Raw genomic sequence first — 20,893 nt, 5'->3', positions numbered from 1 at the left:
GGCTTACAAAAGGCAAAAATTTTAATTTCCAACAGATTTGAGGCAGAGATGTTTGTCGTGTGTCAATTTTATCTTTCTAAGCATCCTGACTTGTTTTTCAGAATCTTCCACTATTAACACACAGCTTTTCCATTGTTCACCTTCAACATGTATCCTAATTTCTCTAGACTTACCTTTTGGGGTCTTTTCCTAACATTCTGTAAATAATCCTCAAGTATTATTTTTATAGCATTGGCTCAGTTTCCCCCAAGGCAGACTCTGTTCTCGACCAAGGACAACCCCATGCTGGAGTTGTTTCTTCAATTTCCGCAGTCTCACTTTGCATCCTTTTCATCTTACGTGGGAATTTTACCCCTCCGTGTGTGTACATGTGATGTGCTGTGCGTGGACTGCATATGTGTACACATAAATATGTAGGCCCGCAGCTAGGGTTTTTTCTCGATTGCTGTCTTATTTTCTTTTGAGAAAGTATTTTCTCCTGGAAATGATCTGGCTAGGCTGGCCGGCCAGCTAGCTTCAGGGATCTGTCCCTGTGTTCCACCCCAAAGATGGGTTGTAAGCATGCGCTGCTGGGCCTAACCTGCCTTGCATTATGGAGATCTAAATTCTGCTCCTTGGGACCACACAGTAGGCACTTTACCAACAGAGCTATCTCCCCTACCTATTACCTCCCCTTTTATCTATAGGTACATGACATCCTTATTTGTTGAATTTTTTTCCAAGGCACCAAGATATATCATGCTCACTTCATTGCAACTGCCAATAAATCTTTTTCCAAGTCCTCTAACTCTTGATACAGCTGGCCCTCCCCACCCATGGATTCTGTACCCTCAGATACAGCTGAACATCAATCTAAAGTATTAGGGAAAAAATTGTACCCCTACTGGGCATGATATAGGCTTTTCTCTTTCATTAATTCCTGACAATACAGCATACCAGTTATAGGTGCAGCATGCACACTCCATCAGGTATAGCAAGAAACATGGAGTGAGATGAGGCACCCGGGAAAACACTGCAATGTTTACTGTAAAGGACCTGATCTGTGGAGTCTGGTGTCTTTGGGGATACTGGGGGCATCTGTATCAGTGTACAGAAGCCTAATCAATTAATTTTTTTAACTTTAAAATGATGGGCACCCTGTCCCTGTACTTTCCTGCCCACAGTTGTAGAATCTTCTCAGAATCTGAGCTCTGCTAGCTGTAGATTCAGGACTCAGCCTGTGGAGCTGGACCAGGGCAGCTAGGCCACAGACGTGCGGCAGTTTGCTTCCCTTCTCCATCAGGATGAGAAATACATTGTCTCCAATGTCCAGGGAAACCAGAAACATCCATGTTTGCAACATGCTTCGATATGTGACATGGGTGGCCCAGATCCCTGCGGATACATCACAGAAGGTCCACACTACTGGAAACCGCCATCAGCCGGCTTCCTGTTAGATGTGGTTGTTCTTGTCCTTAGACCTCATGGGGCAGATTCTGCTGGCAGAAGGGAATCCAAGTATTGTCCATATTCCTCAACTATTCTGGAACCTTTCGATCTGAAATGATGGTCCTGCCTGGATCTCATGCACTTGCTTCCTATGACCGACTACTAGTCTTATGCTAATAGGAATCACAAGTCCAGATTCAACACTGTGTCTTTTTAGTGTGTGTGTGTGTGTGTGTGTGTGTGTGTGTGTGTGTGTGTGTGTGTGAAGTCAGACTGTGGGGAAGGCAATGATGGCTATAAATTGCCTTCGATCTGTCACTCCTGAGACTTAAGCTTCAAATAGCAAAGATTATACACCAGAGAATAAACAAAGAACAGACACAAGTTAAAAGAGATTGAGGAAGGACTGAGAAAATGGTCACAAGAGTGGCTGGTGGGCTGGCAATGGATGGGCAGAAGATATGAAAGCCAGAAAGGTAGAGGTAGAAAGTGCTGCCTTCCAGGAGCTGCCCAGGATAGCAGTCAGTCTTGAGTACCAAGCACAAATGATATGCTGCACCATCAACCATGGAAATTCATTTCCTAGTCCATCTCTCCTCCTCTGTTCACTTTCTCTCTTCATAGTGAACTATCAGCTAATACTCAAGCCTTCTGGGATGTACTGGAATGGGTTTCTTTTATCTGGGACTCCAGGAAGAAAGGGGAAACAGATAACAGTTGAGAAGAGCAGAACTGGTTTATCCTTGAAATATGGAGGCAAGGCAGGGACAGTATGGGCTCCTGGAGGAATGGGCAGGGAGTGTGGCATCTGTGTCCCTCAGGTCTCAGCAGTTCCCACCTATGCAGCCCACCGTGACTGCGTGTTTCAGGTGGCTAAAATTCTCTGGGCCCCAAATACCTGAGGAGTTCTGTGTGATCCTGCCTGTGAGAGTCTCTCTCAGAAAGAGGACTCTGACTGCTGTTGTCCCAGCATTCAGCCCCCACTCTCTTTTTCTGCTTATAGAGTAGACGACCTGGAGTGTCTGCTGAGGAAATATAAAACCTCCACATCAGGAAAAGCCCAGCCAGGGAACTTAGAACAGAGGAAGCCTGGGTCTATTTCAAAGTCAGGAGAAAACTTTAAGAAAACTTGCCCTGGGTACTCCCAAGATCAGCTGAGCACACATACAAGACAATGAAGGGCGCAGTGGATGGTTCCCTCTGAATCTGACCTTCACAAGCTTCACACAACTCAATGCGTGTCACAGACTAGCCAAGGTGACTGTCACAAGGAAGGGAGCTTCTACTGAAGACTCTGTGGCAAAGTCATTTCCACAAAAATTGCACTCTGTTGTCCCAGGAAGGAGGACACAGAGTCCACAAATCTGAGGAATTAAAGAGGATTTAACTCAGGGTGGTGACAGTGATTTAACAATGGTGCTGGTACAACTGACTATCCACCTGGATCAAAAGGAAAATAAAACCAAAAAAAAAAGCTCTAACTCATACTATATAAAAACAAACTTCTGCTGTCTTAAAGTCCATAAAAGAAGTGTATAAAATGCATTAAAACATTAATATAAAGGAAATCATTAAAAATGATCTCTCCTTTATGTGGGAGCCCAAATTACTCAGGGTCAGAGAATCTGAGCTTGCTTTACCCAGCAGAGCTGCATAATGGATGATTTGGCCAGGGGCGTGGTTACCAGGTGTTTTGAAGGGTCTACACTTGGCTGTACAGTGTACTCTGATCTTGCAAAGAGGAGGTCTTTTGCCTTGCCCCTAGGCATTTGTATAAATGCCTAGGGTGGCTGTGTATTGATCCAGGGCCCTCCCGAAGCTATCCTGTGTCTCTGCCTTTCTTATCCTCTCTTTCTATCTTTCTATCTAATATTTCTCATTTCTCTCTCCTCCACCCAAGAACCCTTCAAAAGGTGGGAGCAGGTCGGAGCTGGACTCCAGCAGACTCCCACACGTTCAGAAAGACCTCACTTGTCTAAGAGGCCACACAGTAGCTTTCCTAAGGCAAACAACATACATGCACTGTAGCACTGAGATTTTAGTGGCTAAAACCAATGCACACTAAGCAGAAAGACCGGGCTGCTCAGTCAGAGGACCTGCAGCACAACCAATGGGGAAGAATCAAATATTTCCAGCATATGGGAAACATAGGAATTGCTAATTTAAAAGGCAATAGGCATGTTACCTGACTCATTAGTACAAATAGGCAACTCCTCCAGCAGGGCATACCTATCATTAGAAGATCATCTAATAAATAATATGATGACACATGACCATGACTAATATTAAGGAAAGTTACAAGTTACAATAGCATATATATAGAGAAAGACAGAGAGAGCGAGCTTCCAAACTGGCAGGCTGGCAGAAACAGAAAAAAGGAGCAACATAAAAACACATGTAGAGATGGAAGGAGGGGCATGCAAGTTTTCATACTGATGATGGAAATGTGAACCACACTGCCTTTTCAGAAAGGGAAAAAGTTCAGTCAGTATTTAGTCAAATAACAATATGGGTAGATTTACCCTAAAAATGCCATCTTTGGGTATTTATCCTACAGAAAAAGAATTCACCAGAGTAGAATGATATAGACCCATGGAAGTTTAGTTACCTTTTGGGAGAGGAAAAGCAACACAAAGCTAACAGGTCAGTTCAGTGCGAGCATCTTTGCGCAGGAAAATAGCGAAGCTGTGGTGTGTGTGTCCTGTGGGCATGCATGTATATGCATGCATGCATGTGGCTGTATATATACATGATATATTTTATGTATATACACACATACACATATAACGGTACATATGTGTGTCCTCTAGCCCTGGCTTCCTTATCCTTCTCAATTTCATGCCCGCTGGGTGTATCATAGGGTGTAATGTCACACAAAATTTGAGTGGGAAGAGGACTTGGTCACCTGACTTGAGAAAGTGTTGCTGGTCAGAAGAGGCGATTGTTGGTGTTTTCTCATAACATGTTTCTGTATTCTTCCATTAGTTATAATAAATACCTCTTTCTGTTACAGTGGTTACAGAGGAATATACTTTGGGCATAACAGCAAATGCCGGAAGCTACAGTGTGCCCAACACTACTGCTTTTCTTCTGGTGTACCTGGATATTCACCTTCAGAATCCCCTCTTAGTACCTGCTTACCTGGCCTACTGGAAATAATATTTTAAAAGGAAGATTCTGAAGGGGGGGCTCTAACTAGGGGAGAGGGATAAAGATAAATACAGAAGAAGCAGGATAAAATACCAGTAATGATGACTGAAAAAAAAACATAAGGAATTTTACTATTAACTATTTACCCAATAAAACCCAACCTACAATACACTTAAGTCTTTATATAAATATGCATATATAATTTAAATGAAATATTCTCATCTGAGATGACAATGGTTCTTCCAAAGACCACCTAACAAAAACCCCAACACATAGAAAGCCGTCTTTTGAGAGTTGTCCCAGAGACTCCCAAAACATTACAAGCTATTATTATTGCCCTTAGCTGCCCACCAGAGGTGGAAGGGTAAGTCCCTATTGCTGAAGACACATTTTGGACACAGGGTCCAGAGACCCCTGAGCTAGAACTGACCTGAATGCCTCCTCCCTAAGAATAAGCTTTTATGGTATCAGAAAGCACCATGCAAGCTGCCAAAGGAGAGAAATAACCAACAGTCCCACCCAGCTGGGATGCCTATGAACCACAATGGCTAGCCTGCCAATGATAACCCTAAGAGTGCAGTAGTGGTACACATACTTGGCAGTGACCTATAGCTCTCCAGTTTGACTTAAGACCCACTCAACAAGACAGAAATCATCTGTGGTACTGGAAAGCTAGCCAACTACCCAGGCCAAGTGAAGTCATGGATCTTGGAGGAGAATCTACAATCCCCACTTTACAAAGTCAGCATAAACCCCAACTACACTAAATACTTGTCCTTGTATCCACAGATAAGTGTTGTCCTCACCCTTCATCAAGGAAACTCCTCTTTGCAACAGATGGAGACCATCCCAGAAAACCACAACCAATCAAAATGCACACTAAGTCTAGTAGAAACATCTACAAAACACTCCCACACCTAAGGCTCCGGAAAGGTTGGGGAAGAGGAAGAAAGATTTTTAAGAGCCAAAGGATCAGGGAGATTGTGTCTCCTAGTAATATCAGAATTACACCCATAGATTCTCATCAGCGTGACTGTCCAAGTGTGAACTAAACAAGGACAACACCAACAGATATGCCAAAGTAGATGGAGGGAAGCCCATGAGGCCTCAGTCGTACACAAAGAACTGCATGCAACTAAGGAATCCTGAGACTGGGAGACACAGTCTTCCGAAGGGGGAAAAGCACACCAGTCAGTTATCCAGTACTAAATGGTCAGTCCTGGAAACACATGTACAAGGAACATGATGCAGACCAAGCAGGTTTATGTATTTTATGTATTGGGGGTATATATGCATATATAAGTATGTATGTATGTGTATATACATATGTTCAGGTAACAACTATCACTAAAAAAGTGGCCATGGATTTGAAAGAGAGCAAGGAGGGGCATATGAGAGGGATTGGAGGAAGAAAAGAGAAGGGCTAAATGATATAATTATAGTCTCAAAAATAAAAGAAAAATATCCGAAAAAGAAAAAAAAGAACTATTCTCATGAACTGAAAATATATAATTAATATACACTAAACTTAGATTAATTAAGTTCATGACATTGACTTTTGGGAGGGATTTTCTAATTTTTTTAAACCTGTCTTTGCAGCATTTGCTAAAAGTCCTAAATAAGTCTGTTATATAATCCCCCCCAAAAGATTCTGAACTGAATAAATGGATACACAATAGACAAAGTATAGATCATGCTCAAATCAGCAGGAGAAAGAATAACACTTCAGAAATGGCACACCAGCCACACTAGCTAGGGATTTGCCAGAGACCCAGAAGCACAAGTGGCCAGTCTGCCTCAATCACAATGAATCTGGCATCTGAAGCATTTATATTTCTCTGTTTGGTTCCACAGGATAACAGTCTGAGAGAAAGAGCATTCTTTGAAAGTCCTTCAATGTTTCTAATCCCAGAGGGTAATTCTGAATGTCATGTGAATGCAAGTTCAAAGCCACCTGCACAGTGTGGCTGTGAAAGTCAATGTACAAGGCAAGAAAGCCACAAAGAACAGATAACCTGTGTGCAAAGGGTCACTCTCTTTCAAACTGCATGGGATGGCTGAGGATATAGCTCAGTAGCAGATTGCTTGCCTAGCATGATGTAGCCCTTGGTCCGATATCCAGTGTGCATGCACATGTGCATACACCACACACACACGCACACACACACACACACACACACACACACACACACACACACACATATATATATATATATTATATAGATATATATATATATACATACATACATACATATATATGATAGCACTATGAATGGTGTATGACTCATTATGTCTTACACAGTGCGGGGGTGGCAACAGTAGACGGGAATGGTAATGTGTGCAGTGAGTGGCATCATCCCACAAGTACAGGATCCCCGTTCTTAGAATTAGGTACTCTCTCTTTGAAAAAGGGAAATTTTTTTTTTTATGGCCTCCACAGCTAACATTTAAAGTGTCTCCCAATAGGTATAGATACAGTGACCCAGGTAGTAAGTATTAAAAAGCAAAGAAGGAGAAACATTTTACTATCACAGAAGCTGTGGCTCAGTCTAAATTCTCAGCTGACCTAGGGACCTACAATGTATTCTTTGGAATGAAGTTGCCCTAAAGCTCCCCACAAAAACAAAGCATTAGATCAGTGATGGCCTGTGCCTCCCTGTCCTGGTCACCCTCACAGTCCTGAGTCTGAACTCAGCACGGACTCTTTGGACATTTTGATTAACTGAGGCATCACCAGCAGAGTTTTAAGAAAACCCCACTGAACAACACAGACCACCCCTACGGACTCCCCAGCCTGGCCCAGGAGGGAAGAGCAAGGGGAACAGATACCCGGCAAATCTCCACTCTGTTGGCTGCCTCCTCCATCTCCTCCCTGAGGGCATCGGCTTTGGCACCCGCGGGCTGAAGACTGCTGGAGAGCCCTGAAGACTTAGAAGTCTGCTGCCACCTGAGGGAAAACAAGAGAGGAAGAGGATGTGTGAGGCAGGTGGGGCCCTGGGGATAGGACAGAGTGCTGAGGAAATACCTGGCCTCAAGTTGTTAGCCCGGGACCTACACTGCTGCAAGGAAGGAGGTGTGACCAGGAGACCCCAGCGCTACACCAGGCGAGGGGCTCCCCTTGCCACAGTGGAACAGCACACTACCATTTGCCACTGGGTTCTCCATTACCTTCTAAGCACTAAAGCCAAATGACACTGTCCTCTTTCCACAGACAAATCACAATGTTGACATTTATGGAGCGTCGTGTGACCTGCTAGTATACGAACATGATTAAATCAAACTAATTAACACACCTATCACCTCAGCTTTTGCTAAGAGCTATTTGAATCTTAGTCAAGCTCACAATTGTTAATGGTGATGCATTCCATATTTTACTGTTGCCAATACTGCCTTTCAGTATGGTCTCTGTCATTCCTTTAGGTTTCCCACGGGCTTCTGGGTCTGGAAACACACCTACTTGGCTGAAGACAACAATGGATGTGAGGTGTAAAGCAAGCACTGACAGGATTCAAAACCCATCTGAAGGCTAAAATCTGCACCGCTAACTATGGAATAGCATCCTATGGACCTTTAGTTACCACATTTGTATTTCCGTAAAAAACTCATCTGTTGCAGGGAGAGCCCTGGCCTCTTGAGGAAAACACTCAGACAACATTGAGGGAGAAGTGCCAACACTTCTTTCTGGTTGCTGGAGTCACCATCAGGGGACAAGAGAAGGACCAGAATGTCCCTGCAAGAAGAAAGGGCTCAGCAGGGTTCCTCTTCTGGTAAGTCTGAGACCTCATGGGCTCATCAGGACCAGCAGGTAGGAGAAAGAGCCAGAACAGTCCATCATCTTAACTCATCTACTGGATCTTTTATCTTCAAGAGACAGAGCTATTTCTAGCCTGTGAGGAGCACAGCAGGGCAGTCGGGATGACAAATGGCAGCCAAGCCTGACTTCGGTCTTGGGAAATCAGGAAGATGAAGGACTGGGGAAATGGAGGGGGTGGGGGGGGTGAGGGGTGGGGGTGGGGAAGCTGCCCTGCCTAAGACGGACTGATGGAGCTCAGGTAGGAATGTGGTCAGAGGTTGCCAGGCGTTTCAAGAGAACGGACAGCTCTGCCTGGGAACTCTTCTGATGAATCGTGTTGCAAGATGAAACAGTTTCTTTTAGATACAATGTAAGTACAAACTAAACAAAGACCTTCCCCCAGTCCCTAGACCATATCTGCAGCTGGCCAATCCAGGGGTACAACATCCTCCCCCTAAGTCCCGAGTCAAGAATCTAAGCAGCAGCTAGATAACTGGTAGTTCTTTTTCTTGTTATCTGCAGGAAAAACCTAGGAATGTGGCTCCAAGGGGGCCTTTAATAGCAGAAAGTAGCAAAGTGCAGCATTCTCACTCAGCCTCTTAGGATACAACCTGCAAAACCATTATAGGAAGGCTCGCAGACACTGAGCTGGTTGGAGGCTACCAGGAAGACACACGCCCTGGGAGCCATTCTGATTCTAAGACAAGCGTTTAGAGAAATTTGAAAAGTGATCGTTTTGAACAAGTTCTCAAAGCTGAAACAGTAAAAAACAGTTCAGCAGGAATCCCTGAATGACTCTTCCCATAGAGACATGCTTTACACAAATGATCCAGTTCTGATCATTGGAACTGTCCAGAGCCAACTATTTAAATAAAACTTGAAAGTAATGAGGGATTTGGGCCATACAAATTATTCAACATCATAGCTGTAATTCATATGAGACAGCAAATACATCTCCACGTTCATTACAGGATCAAGATACAGCTACCCTCTGTCCAGGCTACCTAAGAAGAACCAACTAATAGATGCTTTAAAATGTGTGGGGGCTGGAGGGATGGCTCAGCAGGTCAGAGGGCTTTACTGCTCTTTCAGAGGGCTGCAGTTCAGATCTCGATGCTCACATCACTCTCAGCATATTTAGGTCGATTTCATTGACTTGAAGCCGACAGGGCAGAATTACTTAAACGGTGACAAATGTATGTGCTTGATTCAACCCTCATTAAACCCTGAATAAATAAGATGGCTCTGACAGATTCACTGGAGTCGTGCTAAAATTCAAAGATCCAGTCATGGAAGTATTGATTAAGATGTGCTGAGTGAGGACAGAGAAAAATGACTTTGGAGGGGGCTCATATGAAAGTACTGAATACAGTTCACGGGCCAATGCAGGTCATCACCAGCAAAAAGGACCTACCAAGTGCAGCTGAATGGAGAACTTGTGCGGGGGTGGTGGGAACACGGAGAACCAGCTGCCCCAGGAGAGCAGCTTTGTGATTCCTGCTCTTCAGTATCACTCTGGAATTCAGTGTGAATGCCACAGCTCTATCCTGACAGCTGCTCCTCGCTGACTAAATATGCAGCTTTAAGGGAAATGGCAGGAAGCACGGGCTGGCTAGCTGTGTGATGTGGCTTTCAGCAAAGTCCTACAAGGCAGTCAAGGCCCCAGCTGGCTATAGCCAATCAGAATCGGGGAGACAGAGCAAGAACCGTCGCTGAGGATGTTACATCACCTGAACTGACTGGAGAGCCGGTAACTTGAAGGTTTGGGTCAGCCTTCTCGTCAGTTACTGAAGCAGAGTCATGATGGGAAGCCAGCTGAGATGGTGACAGGGCCTGAGTTACCTATAATATTTGCCAAGCAACCCTCACTCACTGAACTCACGACACAAAGTAGGTGACAGACAGCCTGGACTGCAACTGACCTAAGGATGATCAAAAAGGGCCTTTGGTTTTGTTTTGCTTTTTTTCTTTCTTTCTTTCTAAAATACCAAGGTTGCAAAGAGTTTGTCTGCTGTGGTTTAAAAGTGAAAAGTCCTCTGCAGACTCCTGCGTTTGTACAATTGGTCGCCAGCTGGTGGGGAGCTGTTTTGGGAGGTTGTGGAACCCTCCGGACATGGGGCCAGGCTGGCAGACATGTGACTGCAAAGGCAGGGATAAAAACTTAGAGTCTGGCCTTTCTTCCAGCCAAGCTCTGCTTCCTGGCTAGCACATGACATGCCCAGTCGCCTCCAACTCCTACTGCCTTAGCTGCCAACTGTTCCAGCCACACCATCCCCACCATGATGGACTGCATTTCCCGAATAAGGAGGCAAAATAGATCTCCCCCCCCCACTTAAGACCTTTGTGTCAGGTGTCCCCTGACAGTGGATGATGGCTTCTACAGGGGGTGGGGTGGGGGGCACATCCAAGCTGAAATCTCTAAGCACAGAAATTGGAAAAGGGGAGTTACAGATTTCCTTAGCAGATTCAAATACATAACAGATGAGCTGAGGTATGAAAACCGTGCTAATCACGGATGACAGGCCCTGCAGACACTCCCTTGGGCTTTCAGAACATATACATTGCTTAATGTCGCTCAAGACCAGCCATGGCCGCCTCTCAGGGGTTACCTCCTTTCTCATAAAAAGACCAAATAAAATTATATGAGATGACAGTGACATGCTTCCACACTAACCTTCTGTCCTCCAGCTAAAAACTCTGGGCAGGAAATCTGCCTTTTCTTTATAGAAGCAAAGAAGACCTCAGGGTGAAGACCCAGGCCCAGAGACATGGTGTCCAACTCATCACAACAAAGAGCGGTCGGCACTACTCCAATCAACTGCCATGACTCTAATCTGGCACCCGAATGCTGGGGTCATGGGATACCCATGTATGCAGTACAGAGACACTGTGATCATGGCAAACCCAAATTCCTCATGCATCCGGCTCCTTCCTGAGAGCACAGCATGGAGATGGCCTGAGAGTCCTATCTGGATTATGCCAACACTGCTTTGTATTCATTCCTTTTGGTTGCTGTGACAAAATGTTATCATCAACAGTGACTTACGGAAGAAAGCGTTCATTCTGTCTGGCTTACAGTTCCCGAGGGAGGGTCCATAATGGCAGGGGAGGCGTGGCACTGGGCAGGAAGCTGAGAAACCACATCTCCAGCCATAGGCAGGAAGCAGAAAGAGCAAACTAGAAGTGGGAAGAGGCTATGAACTCTAAGCCCACCCTGGGTGATGTGCTTCCTACAGCAAAGCTCCGTCTCCCAAAGGTTCCATTACCTCTCCAAACAGTGCCACCAACTGAGGACCGAGTATTCAAACACCCCGACTCTATGGGAGATGCTTTTCATTCTAACCACCACAGCCTCCCTTGAAGACACTGAATTTGCTCCCAGCCATTTAATTTTAAGCTCATCTGATTATCTGTAGCAAAAGGCATTAGCTTATTATTTCTTTCTAAAATGTATTATGAAAACGTCATTCGGGGGACTGAGGTTTAGGATATACCAACTAAAGAGACTTCTCCACTGGTTTAACCTGTACTGTTTCCCTACACGCACTTTTTATTCTTCCAACTGTAGAGTCCCGCCCAGTGTAATAACCTTTTATAGCATGTGCTTACTGTTGAAAAGCACCTGGGAAGTGCAGAGCCACACAGTACATTGCTTGATGCTCCTAATACCTCTGCAGATGACAACGGCTGTTACTCCCTGTGCACAGGTGAGGAAATACATTCTAAGAAGTGATTCAGCCAAGGGCACTGAGAGGTCTACCAAAGAACAGATCTGGATCTTGTTTCCTGACTTCTGAACCCTATTGTAGGGCTCTTAATCCTAAATCTCTCTGCCCAGGAGCTTCCTGGTTTTGTTCATTTCATGAAAGGAAAATGAGATGAGGTGATTAAGACTGAATTACAAGGGACTTAAGGTAGAAACAGTTCCTTCCACATCAGTGTGTGTGAACTTTTATTCTTTCAACTTACATTTGTGCATACACACACACACACACACACACACACACACACACACACACGCACACACACACACGCACGCATGTATGCACACACACAGAGCACTGTAAGGATAAAAGGCAAATATGTACCATGTCCATATGTAATGGTCTCTGTCATTGGCCTGCTGAGACAGGAAGTTTGTAGCCTCTCAGTAGCACGTGGGGATCAGCCTAGTAGGACCTTCACAGAAGGCTACAACAGGGAGCCTCTACACCATCCCCTTCAGGAGCTGACATGCATCATGCCCAGAGCTAGAAATACTCTCCTTGCTGCACACATGACATACCTCTGTCCTGCCTCTCGGTCCTCATGCCCACTCTCTTCCGAGCCATGCCCCTTCTTCCTGTACCTCAAATGCAGACCTGAGGGCCTGTGCTCTGCCTCCCTCTGCTTAGAAGTTTGCCCCACATCTTTGCATCATTACCTCCTTCTGGATGTGCAAGACACAGACCAAGTAACACCTACTCTTCCGTTTTTCCCCATCTGATGGTGATGCTTCTCCCTCCATCGTTCTTTTCCAAAATTACCCAGTGTGATTTCTCTTCAATGCATGACTGCCTCAAATTGTCCTCTTGCCCAGGGTCTGTCTTCAAACTCAAGGCAGGGAACCCATGAGGGTTCCACGAGGGCAAGGAACTTGTTTCTGGTCATTGTTGTTACCTCCAGTGCCTGCTACACAGAGGGTATTAAGAAAAACTAATGAAGGCTGGCAGGCAGTGGCACAAGCCTTTAATCCCAACACTTGGGAGGCAGAGGCAGGCAGATTTCTGAGTTCAAGGCCAGCCTGATCTACAGAGTGAGTTCCAGGACAGCCAGGGCTATATCAGCAAATCCTGTCTTGAAAAACCAAAAAAAGAAAGAAAGAAAAACTTAACGAATGAGGAGAACTGCTCCACACACATAAAAGACTACCCTCACCCCCCAAATATCGTGGTCTTACCAAAGAAGTTGTGAAGGAAGCGAAGAAACTCTACCTGGTCCGTGAAGAATCCATGTCCAGCACCAGCTTTGCTAAATGTTTCCTTTGCTTTTGAATATTTGGAATTTCCACCTGTGGTTCCAGAAGAGGAGAGACACAGTCAACTCCAAGGTGAAGATGAATACTTGAAGAGCTAGGCGCTCAAAGAATGCTTAAAGAATCACTACTGACAGTCACCTGAAAGTTTGCTACAGGTTTCCTGGTCCTTGTGTTCAGAGCGAAACATTTTTCCCTTTGTCACTGTTGTGGGGCTAATCATCAACAAATAGGAATTATGCTTTATGTGTTCAACTTGATGTCAACTACTGAACTTATCATGTATAGCTACTGTCTTCTTCCTCCCCAGACCGTGTGTGTGTGTGTGTGTGTGTGTGTGTGTGTGTGTGTGTGTGTGTGTGTGTGTGTGTGTGAAAATCCACTAGAGATGCACTGTCACTCAGATTTCAAGGATGTAACACAGTGCGGTCACCCCCTCCTGCCCACTGCATTTCTACAATGTATTTATCTTGCACACATGGAACTTTGTGCCCTGGACCAGCAGCAGATGAAATGCTCAATTCCTTCCCTGAGCTGCACCTGTTCTCTCTTCCCTAGACACCCAGCAAGCCCCTCATCACCGAGGACCACCCCTGGGTTCTGTGTATCCCTGCTTGCCTGGGGGTGGCTACACACCTGCCCTTAGCTAAACCAGAAACAAACGAACAATGCAAAAAAACCAGATCCAATCATTTCTGGGTCTGCTTTCACAAGAGCCAAATGCAGGAGGAAGGAGGGACATCCCACCATTTAGGCACCTAAACTCAGAGGGCCCTAACTCAAACGGACAGCTGAGCACAGAGAAGCCCTGGCCTTAGCAGACCTGAGATGCTAAGGGATACCACTAGGACATACAGTTTATATTTATAGAAACAAAGGAGGCATGTTAGCATATTTATAGAGATAAAGTAAGATTTCCCACAGTCAGCAGTGAGTAACTCGGCCTCCACGGAGTTCTCCGCAAGGACTTCTTCCATATTGGTTGTATGTGGATGCTCTTTTTAAATTTTCCTTTCTAAAAATGACTTCCTTGAAGATTCCAGTGCAGGATTTTGGTTCCAGGCCCAGCAAAAGTAGGGCAGGATGTGAGAATTAAAAAGGAAAATTGGCTATGAATTGAACTAAAATCATCTTGGGACTGTGTGGTTTTTTTTTTTTTTTTTTTTTTTTAAAAAAAAAACACTAGGGGAAAATGTGAGGAAAACCTGGTGCTCTGTGAAGCACTTTCCACCCACTCAGCTAAGCTGGGCTGAAGGATGTGCTGAGTACATGGACTCCAACAGCAAGAAGCATCATCAGAACCTGCAGAGCCCAGGGCAGGGCTGGGGAGTCAGAGCACTGCTCAGGTCCTAGCAAGGGGCCTGGGTTTTGCTGCTGAGTCCCCCTAATTTCTGGGGTTGTTTCAGGCTTTGGCCAGAGCCCTATCCCCCTTATGAGCACTAGGTACCTCTTGTGAGTGTTCCTGGCTAGGGGAAGATGGGAATGAGGGCAATGGTCAATGGATTCCATCCACAGTGTGTGTGATCCAAGGGTCCTCCAGCTGCTCTCTGCTGACATGTCAAAGCACCGCATCAATTTACTCTCTGATCACCTTTACAGGAATTTAAGTAACTATTTATCCAGACCACTGACTCAGAAAGAATACAGACAAGAACACACTGAAGGCAGTCTAGAGATGAAACCGGACATGGACTGAGCAACAAGCTTCTGAAACTTCTAGTCATGGGGGATGACATAATTTTAACTTTAAATGAGCAAAAGTTAACTAGAATTAACTCTGAGTCCCTCAAGTTGCACAAATAACCACATTCCATGTTGGTCATGCCTACCGCTGCACAGGTCCAGAAAGTTCCATCGTTGTTGGGGTCTCCCACGTGGAGCAACTGTTAGGTTTTGTATGGCCGGTGAAAGACAACTGAGGGATCCCTAGTGAGAGGCCCATAAATATCCCAGCCACTTCTTGTCTCCCTTGATAAAGCCGCACGAGGTAGGAACTAGGGAAACTGTCTGACAGACGTTTAGACTGCCTTTTAATAAAATAGTTGAATTTAGTATCTTGTAAAATCCAGAAAAGGACATCAACCACAGGGGCCTTATGGAGGCTCGTGCGCCAGTTTCCCAGACTCTTCAGGAGGGAGCTGCCATCCATGCTACTACTTACTGAAGACTGGAGATGGGCAGGGGAGGGGATGTTGGGAAGGGACAGGGTGATGGAAGTCGGGACTTGGGTTATGGAGGTGATGTTGCTGGCTTTGTATGTTTAATCCATCTGGAAGGTGAGCGGAGAAGTCGGTGAACTGAGAAGAAAGCAGCAAGCAGCTGAAAGCTCCACCATACATGGAAATCCTGACCATGGTGTGATCATGATGTATCCTGATGGAATGCAAGGTCAGAGATCCGGGAGAGGGAAGGAAAGAGCAGAAGGCTGGAGGTAGAAGGTATCTTTCTGTCCCAGACCCAGCCTCACTCAGCGTCTCACCTCTGCCAGCAGGAACAGGGGCTCAATCACATCCCTCTCCACTTGCAGCTCAAAGTGGATCAGTTCCTGAGCTAGCTTGTCCTCTGTTTCTCCACAGAGCTTCAGCATCTTCCTGCAAGCAAGGGAGAAAGGCAACCTGAACCACCTGGACCACCACACTGTGCAGAGTCACACTTCGTCAACTCCTGGCTTGATAAACATCCCCAAGTCTGTGTCAACTAGCTGGTTGGTTTCTATGGCTACCAGTGGCCAAGCTGTTCCCATTGTCTCTATGTCTGAAGTTATCACCTATTTCAAATGGTGCTGAATGCCAGGGGCAACAGAGATACATGGGAACTATGAGAAATGTGGAGAAAATAGACTCACACAAGCCAAATCCACCAGCATATGGATTCAATTGCTTCTCTCTCTCCTCTGAGATTCCTGGAAAGACCATCTAAGATGGATTCACTAACACACCACACCTTCAAATAAATACCCGAATCTCAATTCTGATGGGATCTCACCGGGAGAAAATACTTACTCTTAAGCCATGAAAAGTTTCTTAGTACACAACAAGTACTTAGGTGATTGTCCCATGGAAAAAGTCACCCCACAAGCTGCTCAATACTGACCAAATAACAGAGGACATAATAAAAAGAAAGTTAATCCATTTTCTGAGAAAAGAGATTGTTTCAAAGATGTTAGTTTTTCCTAAATGGCTGTTTTCCTTACACAGTACCATGTTAAAACGCAAGTTTAAGTTTTAAACGTCAATGAAAGTTTAAGCAGACACAATATATCCTCAGCTGATAGAATAATCTCTCTATTCTAATATGCTCATGTATAACATGATGCTACTACCACTTGGTTAAAAATGTTTCCACCGCTGGTTTTATATTCAACTTATTTTGTGCAAATTGCTTGCCCCCTTAGTGTAGGGGTTAACCCCAGGGACGTAGACATGCCCAGCAAGAACTCTACTACTGAGCTTCCTCAGGTCTACTGGCTTTTCACATGTAGCTATTTTTAGCCCTCGTCCATGTCTGCTTGTGTAAAATCCATCATCTTGTTATTCTTGTTATGTATAGTTTCTTTTTTTTTTTTTTTAATGAACACATCTCCCTCCATATAGTAAGCTTTTCCATGGTCAAAAGTTTTTAGGGAGCACATAAGCACTGTTGTGGTCTATGCAAATATAATACATGCTCATACATGCACATGCATGCGCAGCCTTTTTTTTGCATGTTTGGGAGTTTCCACTGCTTTATGCCCCTGGTAACTCTCAGCAAGAAAGTCTTGATTCCTGTCATACTGGGGAGTCTGCATGGCATCTCTCTCAGGTCCTCTAAAACACCTGGTCCATGAAGTATTCCTCACATTCTTGGCTACTTCTGAGTTGGGATTTAGTTATTTGAATTTATTTACAATTCTTCATATAGTCACGAATCTGTTGGAATATGGGTTCTAATTCACTTCCTATCACCTACTATAAATACCAACTCTCATCCTGTGGCTTCATCTTTGCACCTTTTTTTTTTTTTTTTTTTGATTTTTCGAGACAAGGTTTCTCTGTGTAGCTTTGTGCCTTTCCTGGAACTCACTTTGTAGACCAAGCTGGCCTTGAACTCACGAAGATCCGCCTGGCTCTGCCTCCCAAGTGCTGGGATTAATGGCATGCGTCACCACCGTCCGGCATCTTTGCACCTTTTTGATGTTGTGTTTAACTAAACTTTCTGATACTGTCCTTCATATTCCTTATGCTATTTCTTGATTTTTAAAACGTTAAGCATTAGCTGTTGACTCCTAACTATGGAAAATGATAATTTAACTTGTGCTTACATTTCCTCACTCTCTGTTTATTTAAATTAGTAGATGTTCAGCATTTATATTTTGACTCTATATTACAGGCATTCCTGTACATTCCTATCCAAAAATCCAAACTTTAATTTTATTTATGTCTGAGTATTTCCCCTGCTCTGTTCATGACCTATGTGCAGTGCCTGTGGAGGCCAGAAGAGGGCATCCGATTCCCAGGAAATAGAGTTACAGGCAGTTGTGAGCTGCCACATAGATGCTGAGAATTAAGCCCAGATCCTCTGCAGAGCAGCTAATGCTATAAGTCATCTCTACAATCCTGCCAAACCCAAACTTTTCAAAGTTTGAGTTTTTGAAACATTTCAGATTTAATATTTTAAAGACACTTACCTGGTAATGGCTATTTAACTATTTTAAAGCCACGAAAATTCCAAATTGAACAAACTGGTCTCAAGCATTTGAGAGAGGGGCTACTCCCCCATACTGGAGTTAAGCTGGACAGTTAGTGGATTGTCAGGACCGAGCTCTGCACTCATTTATTTCCCTAAAGTGAACCACAGTTCAGTTTGCTTGCTTTTTGTTTGTCTGACTGAGCCCCAAATACCAGTCACTTTTCCAATTGGCTCAGGGCACTAAACACTTGATATGTATGAGCTGTGTCTTCTTGAACTCATCTCCCTGGACAGGTGCTGGCCTGGAGTGGCTTCTTTTTGTCTCGAGGACATAGCTGTCTTCCGGGAATCTTCCTCCAGTATTTCTGGGGCTGGCCATGGCTCTGCCCTGTGGCTTGCATCCTGAATCCACCTCTGTTTTGTTCCCCTTCCTGGGGAAGCAAAGTCATGTTTTAAAGTCAGGGTCCTCACATCCATCTCCATGCTCCCACAGACTGGGCTTTGGGTACAGCATTGAGCAGTATCTTTTTCCAGATTGGAAGCTTGTTTTAACTTGATAGCTTCCTTTGTTGCTTTTGGTGGGTCTGGGGGCATCACAAGTCACAATTCTGGTTCTTTGAAATAGCATAGTGCTTGTTTCCAGAAGCTTGTGCAGTCTTCTGGCACCGCTGTTCATGATCCCAAACCTCAGGCTCAGATGAATGTTTTTTCCACTGCTCTAGGAGCTCAGCAGGCCCTTTCAGTTAGGAACTCAAGCCCTTCCATCTGGAAAATGCTTTCAGATTATTCCTTTTTATTATCATTATAATTCCTTCCTCTCTTTCTTAAAACCCCCTGCTGTTTAAGCATGACCTCTGGAATCGTTCCTCTAATTTTCCAAGTTTGTCTATCTGCCATGTCTTTGTCTTCATGCTTCATTTTCTGGATGATTTCCCCCAAATCATCTTCGACTGAGAATTTTGCATCTGCAGCCATTTGTTTTTACTTCTTCCAATTTGCTTTTGATTTCAGAATGTTCCTGCCTGATAAACATCCCGTACCAAACCAACATCCTTTTGATTTCATAGCTGCACTGCCTTCTCCTCTACCAGTCGAAAATATACCCAACACTTCATCTAAAATCTTTCCTCCTCACCCCATCTCTAGTTCTTTCAAATCGTATTTCTCTCACGGACTGATGGAGGTTAGACCCTCCTCAGATGCTTGGGGAAATCTGGTGCCCGCTTCTGTTTAAGGGCAGGGATGGCAAGCTTGGAGCCTGAGAGGGTGGCAAGGCAGCTGTGTGCAGAACGGTCTGGCTGAGCCATGGGTGCTCTCTTGCCCTAACATCCTCACAGGCTTAGGTCCTTCCTTGGGGCCCCTCAGGTTCTCCAGGAAAGATACTTCTATTTTCTTCACAGGAGGAATAAAGCTCGGGGCCATGATGCTGAGGAGTGTCACATCTGTTATACCTTGGTACTGTTATACCTTGCTGTGCCCAGACTTCAGTATTTTAAAAGTGTTTCTGTTTATCCCCTGTGGAAAGCTGTGTTGGGGTAGATAGGAAGGGAAATCTCCTGCAGGTGTGGACTGCGCAAGCTTTGGATTCCCTGCATACCAGAAAGACTTGCAATCCCCATTCATTATTTTAATAACCCATTCCTCCTCAAAGACCCATGACTGCAACCATGGTGCCATCATTCCTGAGCACGAGAGAATTCCTTGCTGTGTATCATGCCAGACCTTGGTGTACTAACTGCTGGTGTGAGGGTTATTGTACTGGGATGCACCTAATAAGGTCCTTGGCTGTCACCATGTCTTTACAGTGCTGCGGTCTCAAACCAGAGACTTCATGTATGGTAAGCAAGTGTGCCACACTGAGCCTCATCCAGTCTGTTCTTGGTTATCCCTATGCCTGAAAGCTCACAAAATTATGGCACTGGTGTCTTTGTCTTCTTTTCACTGACATTGTGGGTTTAGGTCTCTAAGGAAAACAAAAATGCCTGTGTTCTAGCTTTAGTGGATTCTAGAGGGGAGCAAGATCAATGACTCCCTGTGGAGTCACTGCATTTCTCTCGGTGTGCAGAGTGTGTTCACGTGCCTACGATGTTCTCTATTTTCAAAAGTTTGCTTTATTCCACTTCCACCTGTGACGACTGGGGACCCACGCAGTAAATGCCATCACCCTCTCTATTAGCTATAACACCCGACATGAGGCAACTTAACGGAAGAAGGATTTCTTCTGACTCGGGCTTTCGAGGGATACAGTCCATCCGGGTGGGAAGGCAGGCAGCAGACAGCTCTCTGGTAGAAACAGCACAAGGACCTACTTGCTCATCTCTCAGCACAACCAGGAGAGGATCAGACAAGATCAGTATGGGCTATAAAGCTCTAGGCCCGCCCAGGAGAGCACCTCATTGTTTAGCTAGGCCCTACCTCCTAAAGGTTCACAAACCTTCAGCCACCAGCTGGGGACCAAAGGTGCAAACAGGAGCCTGCATGGGACATTTTCCACTCAGACCACAGCACCTTCACCCACTGTTTCCTAGCCACGCTGCTTCCTCTGTGGACAGTTCTCGCTTCCAGTCCCTTGCTTGTTGTTCCTTCCATTCGTTCTTCTCTTTCTACTAGTTTGAACTCTTTCTACTAGTTTGGAAGATATCCACGACACGTTCTATTCCTGTCCGTGTGTGCATCGGTAGTTCTTTCCAAGGCTGTCCCCTTGAAGACATCACAGATCCCTTTTATATGCATATAGAGGGTCTCACACTGTGGCCTAGGCCACTCTGGAACTCACTAGGTAGCTCAGACTGTTCTCCAACTTGTATCAATCCTCCTGCCTTGGTCTCCCGAGTGCTGAG

General features: G+C 44.9%; 1 protein-coding gene across 5 annotated transcripts in view; it reads right to left on the bottom strand.

Moving 5' to 3' along the window:
* Arhgap44 (Rho GTPase activating protein 44) overlaps positions 1-20,893 on the bottom strand; it is a 174,120-nt gene that overhangs the window by 50,419 nt on the left and 102,808 nt on the right. For all 5 annotated transcript variants that reach the window (XM_052756922.1, XM_052756924.1, XM_052756925.1 and 2 more), the window contains exons 5-7: positions 15,865-15,976; positions 13,345-13,421; positions 7,408-7,525 (exon numbers count right to left, since the gene is read on the bottom strand). In XM_052756922.1, the coding sequence (XP_052612882.1) occupies positions 7,408-7,525; positions 13,345-13,421; positions 15,865-15,976 (307 nt within the window). The remainder of the gene's footprint in view (positions 1-7,407; positions 7,526-13,344; positions 13,422-15,864; positions 15,977-20,893) is intronic.

The sequence above is a fragment of the Peromyscus californicus genome, unplaced genomic scaffold (assembly GCF_007827085.1).
Source record: "Peromyscus californicus insignis strain IS unplaced genomic scaffold, ASM782708v3 Scaffold_3__1_contigs__length_106647218, whole genome shotgun sequence".
NCBI classification, from domain to species: Eukaryota; Metazoa; Chordata; class Mammalia; order Rodentia; family Cricetidae; genus Peromyscus; species Peromyscus californicus.
This window is presented reverse-complemented; position numbering and strand designations above follow the sequence as displayed.